The sequence below is a fragment of the Castor canadensis genome, chromosome 16, assembly GCF_047511655.1.
Source record: "Castor canadensis chromosome 16, mCasCan1.hap1v2, whole genome shotgun sequence".
In the NCBI taxonomy this organism is placed as follows: Eukaryota; Metazoa; Chordata; class Mammalia; order Rodentia; family Castoridae; genus Castor; species Castor canadensis.
Window position 1 is genome coordinate 20,599,239 of NC_133401.1, and position 11,838 is coordinate 20,611,076.

Here is an 11,838-nt window from a genome sequence, read left to right on the forward strand (position 1 = left end):
TGGGACCCTAGCACCCCTTTGCCTCATACCCCCCATTCTGAGAAACCCAAAAAGTGTCCTCACCCCATATCCCTAGCTCCTGGGACCCCCCCAACAACCCTAACCCCATGCCACCCATTCCTATGACCCCCCAGAGACATCATCCTTTATCCCAGCTCCTGGGACCCTCCCCAGCAGCTCCTTTGCCTTATAGCTCCCATTCTAAGAAACCCCAGAAATATCCTCACCACTATCCTCAGTTCCTGGGACCCCCCTAGCAGCCCTAACCCTGTTCCCCCCATTCCTACAACCCCCAGAAACAACCCTTTATCCCCAGTTCCTGGGACACCCCCAGCAGCCCCTTTCCCCTGCAACCTTGTCACTCACAACCTCACACCACATTCCTCATTTCTGGGGCCCTGAGAAACACCCTGACCCCACTTTCCAACCCTTGAGACCTGAAGCAGCCCTTTCACCTGTGTCCCCCACTCCTAAGACCCCAGAAACCCCTCCTCACCCCTTATCCCCAGCTCCTGGGACACCCCCAGCAGCCCCTCACCCCATATTCCTGACCTGGAAACTGAAGGAGCCCCTTCACCCTGTGCCTTCTGTTTCTAGGAACCCTAGCAGCCCCTTAGCCAGGTTACTCTACACCCCAAATCAGGGGACCTCAGCAAGTCCCCCAGCATCCCTCCCCTGACTGATGTCTCCCACCTGTCTTGTCTTGTAGCAGCCGAGCCCAGGAGTGGGCCTGGATCACCCAGGCAGCGCCCAGCACCCCTGGGGCCCCAGAAGGAGGGCAGCCGCTATGCGTGTCCCTGAAAGCCTGCAGGACCTGGCCTACAGTGAAACCGTGCGCTTTCTGAGAAAGCCAAAGAGCGTCACACGGATCTTGGCAGGGGTGAGGCCCCTGGGGCACAGGGAGACGGGAGACATCAGGAGTCAACTGCACTGGAGGGCAGGGCAAGAAGGAGTCTGGTGGGGAAAGGAAGCAAAAGGAGACTAATAACTGAAGCCACCTTTTGACAGGGTCTCACTATGTAGCCACATTAAGAAAGACAGATGTGGTGGTACATACCTATAATTCCAGCTACTTGACAGGTGGGGGCAGGAGGATCTCAAGTTCGAGAGCAGCACAAGCAAAGTAAGTGAATCCCTTTCTCAGAAGCAAAATTCAAACAAAAGTGCTGGAGGCATGACTCAAGTAATGGAGCCCTGGCCTAGCACGTGGGTGAGGCCCTGGGTTCCATCCCCAGTAGCACACACACACATACACACACACACAAAAAAAAAAAAAATCAAAAGAAAAGACAACAATAAGTTAATTTTATTTAATTAATTTTATTTCAACCATTATACCCAAAATATTACCATTTCAACATGTCATCAATATAAAAATTAAAAATTATCTTTTTTTTTTGAGAAAAGGTCTCACTATATAGCCAGCCCAGGATGGCCTTGAACTCTTTTATTTATTTATTTATTTTTGTGGTGCTGGGGCTTAAACTCAGGGCCTACACCTTCAGCCACTCCACCAGCTTTTTGTGATGGGCTTTTTCGAGATAGGGTCTCACAGACTATTTGCCTGGGTTGGCTTCAAACAGGATCCTTCTGATCTCTGCCTCCTGAGTAGCTAGGATTACAGGCATTACCCACTGGTACCCGGCTGGCCTCGAACTCTTGACCCTCTTGCCTCAGCCTCCCAAGTGCTGGGATTATAGATGGGTGACACATGAACTCCTTTTGAAGTTACCTTAGGCTGAGCACCTGGTTATGCCCCATGCTATTCCCAGCACTGACTGACTCACTGCAAGAAAGAACCCTTCAAAGAGGTGCCACAGCCCCATAACTGTTTTTTTAATTTTGGCAGGACTGGGGTTTGAACTCAGGGCTTTGAACTCTGTTGCTTGAGCCACACCTCCAGTCCATTTTGCTCTGATAATTTTAGAGATGGGATCTCAAGAACTATTTGCCATGCTGGCCTCGAACTAAGATCCTGCTGATCTCAGCCTCCCAAGTACCAAGGATTACAGGCATGAGCCACTGGGTATGCAGGTAGGCCCTGTAATTTTAAAAAGAAAACTGAGGATCAGAGAAATGAAATAAATTTTTTGAAGACTGTGCTTTCCAATGGGGTAGCCACAAGCCACATGTGGCCATCTCAATGTGAACTAATTAGAATAAAATAGGCTATTCCTCAGCCACAGCAGCCATATTCCAGGTGCGCACTAGCCACACATGGCTGGGGTTTCTCAAATGGAACAGTGCAGTTACAGGACATTTTCAGCATGCCAGAAAATTCTGGGCAGTTTTGACTAAGGTCACGACACAGTATGAGGCAGGGCCACAGTTCAAACTCAGGTCTGTGACATGCCAGAGCCGTTTCACTTTCTAGCTCTCAGATGAGAGTGGGGAGGACAGAGGCTAGGGTCTATAAAGAAAGATATACAAGCCAGACACCAGTTGCTTACATCTGTCATCCCAAGCTACACAGGAGGCTGAGATCAGGAGCATCAGAGTTCCAGGCCAACCAGGGCAAAAAAAGTTTGTAAGACCCCATCTCAATAGAAAAAAACTAGGCATAGTAGTCCACACCTATCATCCCAGCAACAACAGGAAGCATAAATAAGAGGATTGTGGTCCAGGCCTGCCTGGGCTAAAAGAAAGACCCTATCTCAAAAACACCCAACACAAAAAGAAAAGGGTTGGTCTGTGGCTCAAGTGGTAGAGCACCTACCTAGCAAGCATGAAGCCCTGAGTTCAAACTCCAGTACTGCCAAAAAAATTAAAGAGAAAGAGAGCAAGAGAGAAAGAGGCAAGAGAATTAGGAGTATAGTGTAGTGATAGAATGCTTGCCTAGAATATGTGGGACCCTGGGTTCAATTCCCAGTACCAAGAGAGAGAGACAGAGAGACAGAGAAAGAGAGAGAGAGAGAGAGAGAGATGTACACAGGTGGGATGAGAATATGTTATGTAGGCCTAAGGTACAAGGTGTCAGATGGCCTCCTGTGTCAGGCACTATGAATCGTTTAAATCATTACCACATTCGCCAAGAGTCTGGACACTGGGAGTGAAATTCTCATCCTATCCCAGAATCCACTGTGTAACCTTGGACCAATCACTGCTCCTCTCTGGACATCCCTACCTGAGGGGTCAAAGCCATAGCTATGGGCTTTAACCTGCGCTGCTTCCCTTGCTTGCCCTTGACAGAATTGGAAACTGAGGCCTGAGAAAATGGTGAGATCTGGTCAGAGTCATGGGAGTAGGTGGGGGCCCTGGATCAGACCCAGGGTCTTCCCCCAGATTCCTGACCAGACTCTCTCTTCCCTGCCCATTCTGGAACAAAAGAGACCAAATAGGCCTGGCTCTGAATCCTGGCCTAGTCATGGACCATCCACTAGCAGGACAGATTCCCCGGTTTTCCTGGGCCAGCCTGGCATAACTGTCAGCAACAATATCTTTCATTTGCAGAAGTACCCTGTGTTGTTCAATAGGTTACATAGTCAGCCTACGTCTGTGTGACCTGGAACAAGTTACTTGACTTCTCTGAACCTCTCTTCCCTTGTCTATAAAGAGAGGGTCCTAATAACCTGCTTGTCAGGCAGGACTGCTATGAAAATGAGTTATTGCCTATATACTGATTAGTACAGTCCTGGCAAGTGGTGAGCCTTCCTTAAATAGCAAACTTTTTGTTTTATTTTTTAATTCATTGCAGTACTGAGGACTCAAGCCAGGGTGTCATGAAAAACAGGCAAGCGCTCTACCATTTGAGCCATGTCCCCAGTCCTTTGGATTTCAGTTTGTTTTTGAGATAGGATCTAGCTTAATAACTTCGCCCAGGCTGGCCTTGAACCCTTGATCCTCTTTGCTTCTGTCTCTCAAGTAGCTGGGATTACAGGTATGTACCATCATGCTGGGCTGGCAATGATTATATTATTGGAACAAATTGTGACTTGTGGTTTGGGGCACCTAAGGTAATAGAGACTCCTTTCATTGTCTTTCTTCCCCGAGGAAAGAAGGATGGAGAAAGTCATATCCCAGTGCTGGGTCCCTCACTAATAGATGCTCTTTACTCCTCATCATGAATCTGTGATGTGGACATTACTTCCCCTCTATAACCCAAGGAGAAACTGAGGCTCCCAGAAGTAGAGGAGCTTGTCTAAGGACTTCACCCACTGGTGAACAAGTCAAACTTGGATCTACCCACCCATCTCCAAAACTTGGGAAGGTAGGACTGGTGGTGAGGGAGGAGACCCAGCTGATGTGGATGGGTGTGGGCAGACAGGGCAGGGCCACCGACAGTGACAGATGTTCTGGTCACGGACTTTGCCCACTGCCTCCATCCTCCCTCCCACCCGCCCTCTCCTCCTTCCCCCCTGGCCTGGCTCCTCAGCAGGGAGTCTCTGGGCAGCTGGTGCCCTTGTCCTTCTGGACATCGCTTGCCAGCTGGTGCCTTAACTGATGAATCTTTGCTCCCTCCCTGGGAACAGGCCAGGGAGGGCGTGGAAGGAAGTTGGACTCAGGCTTCAGAGGAATAGGGTCGTTGGCCAGCTGCGCCCCCTCCCTCCACCTCCAGTATTCTGGGCTCCATCACAGCCTGGATGGGTAGACAAACAGCCTGCCCAGGGGCCTAGAAACCAGAAGTGCTGGACTCCAGTCCTACCCCACTACCCACTGACCTTGAGAGGACACTTCCTGTCTCTGGGTGAATTGTGACAACCGTCATTTTCCTAAGTACCTACTCTGGCAGAGCCCCAACTCCCTCCCTCATTCCCCTTCTTCATAGCATAGGGACAGACTGGGAAACTGAGGCTCCAAGGCTTCTGTGATTTGCCCAAGGCCACACAGCTGACAGAGTCTTTCCACCCCACTATAATGTTCTCAATTTATTACCTGTGAAACAGAAATGAATTAATAACCTCTCCCTTATGGGACCAGTGCAAGGTTCCAGGTGCTGATAAAATGAATATGAGCTTCAAAATGACGGATGCGCTCTCCCGTCCTCTACCTGGCTCTGCCTCAGACCAGCAATGCCAAGCACTCTCATCCATAGACCGGGTTCTTCAGCTATGACACAGGGATAGCTATCTTACAGCCTCCTCTAAGGAGGATCACAAAAGACAATGAACTTGAATCCTAAAGTATTTGGCAAAAAGAGGGACTAGTTGTTGTTGCTGTTTTTGTAAAGCAACTCAAGGTGAAGGAGAGAGGAGGAAGGACAGGACATAGGCTTCGGGGTCAGTCTTTTCCTCCTTCCCCCTACTCTGAAGGACACAGCAAGAGCAAGAAGGAGCCAAAGTCATTCACTCTTCTCGCACATTCATGAAGGTCCAATGTGGCACTGTGTGCTGGGGAAAGAAGGGTCTTCCATGAGCCTGTTCTGCAGGAGTTCAAAGTCTGACAGAGGGAACATGTTCCCTCCCCTGTGCCTTGGACTACCCTCCACCCCCCACCAGCACCACCAACTCCCATGCTAGCACTGTCACATCCAACCAATCACCAGGTCTGATTTTACATCCCAAATATTCCTGGACTCCCCAGGGCTCCGACCTCAGCGTTTCTCGCCTGGACCTCCCAACCAACCCAGTCTTGGGTCTCTGTGCCTCTTATCTTGGCACAGCCCCTCCAGTCTGTGGGCCACACGATCTCACAATAACCCAGGTCTGACCCTGGCCATCCTCTCTCAGAACCTTCCATGCAGAAAGTTAAATTCAGATGGGAAATTTAACACTCAAGGGCCCCCACCAGGCCTAGTGTTCAAGGTCTCAGAGGGCCTACTGGTTCTTGCCCACTTCTTTAGCCTCATTTTTTTTTAGGGGGACGGAGCTGGGCTGCCTCAAACCATGATCCTCCTGGTCTCTGCCTCGAAAGTAGCTAGGATTACAGACTGGAGCCACTGTGCCCTGCTTTTCTTGTTTTTTTTTCAAGGTATTAGGGATATAACCCAGGGCTTCATACATCCTAGGAAAGTGCTCTAGCACTAAATCTCTCCCCCAGACCTTTTGTTTGTGAGACAGTCTAGCTAACCTTGGCCTTGCTGACTTCAAACTTGCAATCCTCTGTCTTCTACCTCCCAAGTAGCTGGGATTACAGATCCAGCTTCATTTTACATGAGATCCCTCAAATGAGATTTCTCTCTGAAGAAGCCCAGCTTGCAGCTTCTGGCATTTGCATGTTCCCACTGCCTAGAATGCCCTTCCTTTTTTCTATCTGCCTCGAAAACTCTTCATTTAGGTCCAGTTCAAATCTCAATTATTGCCACCTAAATCCAGCCCTACAACTTTTTTTTTTTTCGGTACTGGGGTTTGAACTCAAGGCCTACATCTTGAGCCACTCTACCAGCTCTTTTTGTGTTACGTATTTTTGAGATAGGTCTCACAAACTTTTTGCCTGGGCTGGCTTTGAACAGCGAGCCTCCTGATCTCTGCCTCCTACTGAGTAGCTAGGATTACAAGCGTGAGCCACCAATACCCAGCTAGTCCCCCAACTTTGGTTCCCACTCAGCCTTGACTCTCCCTCAACCCTGACCTCCCAGCCTTCAGACTCACCCTGAAAAGCTCTTTCTACACCAAAAACTGACCCTGCCCTCCCCTGCTCACGACCCTCCCATGGCTTTCTACTGCCCTCTAAACAATGTTCTCATTCTTCAGCCTTTCTCAGACTCTAACACTCCCTCATCAAGAACCCCCCAGGACCAACTCCACTCACTACCTCATTGCATCTACACACATGCTCCTTCTGTGTCCGATGCAGACTTTACCACACTGCAATGGAACTGTCTGGGGCAGATAATTGAGGCTTCAACTTTTTATTGAGTTGCACCAATAACAGCCCATGCCCTCCAGGCATTTGGTCCAGGATGAGGCAGAATAGTGAGAGGTTAGCCAGGTGTGGTGGTCACACCTGTAATCCCAGCTGCTTGGGAGGCAGCGATCAGGAGGATCATGGTTAGAGGCCAGTCCAGGCAAAAGTTAGCAAGACCCCATCTCAACAAATAAGCTAGATATGGTGGGACATGCCTGAAGTCCCAGTTATACCCAAGGCATAGGTAGGAGGATTGCAGCCCAGGCTGGCCCAAACAAAAATTTGTAATCTTATCCAAAAAATAACTAAAGCAAAAGGACTGGTTCAAGCGGTAGAACACCTGAGTTCAAATCCCAGCACTGTATTAAAAAAAAAAAAAAGATAGTGAACAGTTAAGAGCAGGCTAAGGAACCAGACCACTAGATTTCAAACCCAGACTCTGCTGCTTACCAACCAACCAAATTCAGCTTGGTTCAATTCCTCTGAAACAAAAGCCAATGTGGTGGTGCATGTCTGTAATCCCACTACTAGGGAGGCTGAGGCAGGAGTATCACGAGTTCAAGGCCATCCTGGGCTACATAGGGAGACCCTATCTCAAAAAAAAAAAAGAAGTCACAGGCAGAGAGAAGACACCCACTCACTCAGCTCTCTGGTGTCCTGGACACTGTACTAAGCAATTCATAAGGGTGCCTGGGTTTGGTGATAGGACAATACATAGAATTAGCAGAAGGAGGAGCATGGAGACCATACAGGGCCCCAAAGGCCAAGCTGAGGGGCTGAGATGCAGTCCTGGGGCCACTGGGGAGCTGTGAACAAGGAGGGTTGTGTGTGAAAGGATTCCTGGGGCTGAGGATGCAAGAGTGGAGGCAGGGAGGCGAGGGTCCAGGAAAGAGGGCGAGGCTTGAGTTAGAATGGAGAAGAAAGGATGAGGGCATGAGGTTGAGGATGCTGGAGGAGCAGGAACAGCTCAGCAATCCAGTATGTAACAGAACCCTCCCCATCAGGAAGGAAGTTCACCTTGGGAGAGACACTGAGCTCTGCCCTGGTCCCGGGGGTCCACAGGTCTTCTCCCTGGTCATCTTCTCCTCCCTGCTGACCGATGGCTACCAGAACAAGACGGAGTCTTCCCAGCTCTACTGTGTCCTCAAGGGTAACAGCACAGCCTGCAGCTTCGCAGTGGGAGCTGGCTTCTTGGCCTTCCTCAGCTGCCTGGTCTTCCTCACCCTGGATGCCCATGAGAGCCGCATCGCCAGCACCCGCTTCAAGACGGCCTTCCAGCTCTTGGACTTCATTGTGGCTGGTGAGCCCTGGAGGCCCTGCATGGAGCTGCCCCTCCTGCCCACAGCTCTCCCCAGGGCCCATAGGACATGGTCCTTGGCCACCCAGCGGCCTCTGAGCCTGACGGTCCTGGGTCACCAGTCACAGTCTGACTGACTGTCCCCATGTTTTTCATGCCTATCTGTACCTGCTGTTTCCCCCCCAGGAAACTATGTGTCCTGCAGAACCCTAACCAGGTTTTTGTTTTGGGGGGGTTTTGTCACTACTGAGATTTGAACACAGAGCTTCCTGCTTGTTAGGCAGGTGCTTTATCACTTGAGCCATACGCCAAGCCCTTTGTGCTTTGATTATTTTTTCAAGAAGTATCTCTCATCTTTAGGACCGTGATCCTCCTACTTCTGCCTCTCAAGTAGGAATTACAGGCATGGACCACTGCCTCACCTGGCTTGTTTTGTTATTCGTTTGTTTGTTTGGGGGTTTGAACTCCGGGTCTCATACTTGCTAGGCATGTGCTTTCTCTCGAGTCACTCTGCCAGCCCCCAGCTTGTTTTTTGAGATAGTGTCTTATTAATTAACTTTTTTCCAGGCTGGCCTCAAACAGCCATCCTGTCATCTCCACCTCCTGAATAGCTGGGATTACAAGCATTAGCCACTGACCCAGTCCACTAAGTAGTTCTTGAAAAGCTACCCCATAGCAGGAACTGGGGCTCCAAGCACAGAGCCAGACAGACCCCAACACCCCCCGGCTCTGTGGGCTTATACAAGTCTCTTCCCTTCTTTGACTCTCAGTAAACATTGGGAGCCTTTTGGGGTTTTTCTGATGTGAGGTAAGGAGGGGTGGGCATATAGTAACATGAGCTCTCCCCAAGCACTTCCCCAAGGCAGGCCCTCCATCAGGGCACTTGCCTCCCCTCCTTTAGTCCTCAGAACCCCCCTGGGAGGTCAATTCTCCTCGTGTTCCCATTTTACAGAGGAGGAAACTGAGGCTGGAGGAGGTGGTGTCACTGGGTCACTGCTGCCAGGTGAGTGACAGGTCAAGCACTTCAAAGCCTTCCTCCTTAACCACTGCTGTTCTCCATAGACCTGGCATGCAGTTAAGTGGTAAATAAATGCACATTCTTGTTTTGTTTTTGTGTTGAGACAGGGTTTTGATATGTAACCCAGGCTGGTTTGGAACTCTTCATAATCTTGCCCTCTGTCTTCTGAGAGCTGGGATTACAGGCATGCACCGCCACACCAAGCTTTACATGCCTGCTCTTTATCCTTAGATCCTGGTGGCGTCCTTCTTCTTAGTTGAATCTCAGCTTTCCCCTCCCCTCCTCTCCCAGTCCCAGCATCACCCAGCCAAGGGAGCCCTCACAGGTCACGGAGTCCAGAGCCACCTAAGGGAACTTTCTGCAAGGGTAGAGATGTGCTGTCCTGTGGTCTCCAACCCAGAAGCCACCAGCCACCTATGGCTGGCACCAAACAGAGGAACTGAACTCAAGTTCTAGTTTAATGAATTGAAGTCCATACAGCCACATATAGCTGGTGGCTCCCATATGGGTCAGGGGTTCACTCTGGGCAGGGCTTGGAGTGATTTGGGGTCCTGTCTCTGCACCCCGTCAGTGGTCCTCCCTGAGCATGCCTCCCCTGCCCTCTTCTCTCCTTGCAACTCTGCAGTTGTCTGGACAGGCGTCTGGTTCTTGGGCTTCTTCTTCCTGGTTGGCCAGTGGAGGAATTCGAAGCAGAAGCACTTCCTCCTAGGCAGCAGCAGCGCCAAAGCAGCCATCACCTTTGCTTTCTTCTCTATCGCTGTCTGGGTGAGCAGAAGCCTTGGCCCCCCAGCACTGCCCCACCGCACCCGGTGCAGGGAAGGGTGGGAGAGCTAGAACCTGCCAGCCTTGGGGCAGTGAGCAGTCAGCAGAGCCCTGCCTGTCCACACCAGCCTTCAGCCCACTATTTTCTGCCCACAGGTATTCCAGGCCTACCTGGCCCTCCAGGGCCTCCGAAGTGACGTTCCAGTCCCCTACAAGCGCTCCCTGGACGAGGGCGGCGTGGTGCTGAACACCATCTCCCCACCCTCTGCCACCAGCCAAATCAACGTGCCCACTGCAGGCCCCAACAGCCTGAGTTACACCAGCTCGACCATATCCCCCTATCTGTCTGCTTCCAAGGGCCCCCGCCTCACTATGATGCCCGACGACTGAGTAGCCTTGTCCTTCCACATCAGTAAAGAGATATCCTCCCTCCAGATGGGTTTCTGAACAACCCTGTCCTCATGTTTGTTCCTCTCATTCCTTGAGTGACCCCCAGGGAGGTGGGAGACCTCGTGGGGCTCCACATTTCTGTGCCACCCTCAGGCACCACGTTTGTTTTGGCAGATCCAAGGTGGTGGGAAGCAGGAAGTGGTTTTTCAGGCCTGGGAGGCATGGAGTCACTGCTCCTTGTGCCGCACGCTAGCCAAGGGAGGGAGGCACACACAGCCTCATCCTACAGCTGAGGACACGGAAGTTCAGAGGGAGAAAATGCTTGCACCCAGGGAGAGAGAGAGAGTCAACAAGAATGAAGGCCGACAGTGGGACAATGAGCCCCAGGCCATCAAAGCCAAGGTCCTTTCACTCACCACAGTGACAAGAGACTCAATACAAAACCATGCTGTGAGGGGCTGGTGAAGGGAGAGGGATGCTGAGGCCAGGGAGATCTTTGTCTCCATGGATATCAAAGTCCATCCTGGAGAAGAGGAAAGGATTTCTACTCTAGGAGACGCCCATGGTCATGAGGGACAGGGGTACAGGTCACACATGCTCCTGCCTGTAGGGGCTGGCCAGGTAACCGAGTTGGGGGAGTACCTTTTAAGGCTGTGGCAGCGACAAGGGCCTTGTCTGGAAGGGGCAACCTCCATGGGCCATCCGGCTGTGGTGCCTGGGGATGTTGGAACAGTACTGTCTAATTGAAATCACATTAAAGAAAGGAAATGAGGGTTGGACGTGGTGGCTCACGCCTGTATCCCAGCCGCTCAGGAGGAGAGGTACGACGATCATGGTTCGAAGGCAGTCTAAACATGAGAGGCTACCTGAAAAACAAACTGAAAGCAGAAGGGCTGGGGGCATGGCTCCAGTGATAGAGCGACTGCCTAGCATGTACTAAACCCTGAGTTCAATCCCCAGTACCTCAAAAAAAGGATTAATTTAAATATGTTTTATTTAACCCTATATATCCAAAACATTACCATTTCAACATGTAATCAGTATGAAAATGATCTTTTTTATTTTTTGAGATAAATCACTATGTAATCCAGGCTGGCTGCAAATTCAAGATCCTCCTGCCTCCACTTCCCAAGTGCTGGGATTAAAGGCATACACTGCCACATGCTGCACTGAAAATCATTTGTGTGGCATTTTTACACTCTTCCATCCTGAGTTTTGAAATCTGTTGTCTATCTGACAGTGTACCTTGTCTCAGATTCGCCACATTCCAGTGGCCACCCACCCAACCAAACAGTGCAGCTCTAGAACCTCCTGGTGTCTCTAGAACCATTGAACATTTGGTTTGTGGCTTTTCTTTTTTTTTTCTTTTTTTGTGGCTTTTCTTAAATGTGAAATTAATGGACAATAGATACCAAAAAGGAAAAAAAAAAAAACACACCTGCACCGATCACAGCAGCCTGAAGAGCCCTTGTTTATAAACTGGAAAAGGATATGAGTTGTGTGGAGTCAAATTTGGGTTCCATTATCCCACCCACCTTTTATTTTGGTGGCACTGGGGTGTGAACTCAGGGCCTTGTGCTTACTAGGC

General features: G+C 50.3%; 1 protein-coding gene across 1 annotated transcript; it reads left to right on the plus strand.

The window, feature by feature from the left end:
- The first annotated feature begins 639 nt into the window (after nt 1–639).
- Nucleotides 640–10,364, plus strand: Syngr4 (synaptogyrin 4). Its single transcript, XM_020184814.2, has 4 exons — nt 640–880; nt 7,846–8,083; nt 9,724–9,863; nt 10,017–10,364. The coding sequence occupies exons 1-4, from the start codon at nt 788–790 to the stop codon at nt 10,248–10,250; spliced, it is 705 nt and encodes a 234-aa protein (XP_020040403.1). The 5' UTR covers nt 640–787; the 3' UTR covers nt 10,251–10,364.
- Nucleotides 10,365–11,838: the final 1,474 nt, after the last annotated feature.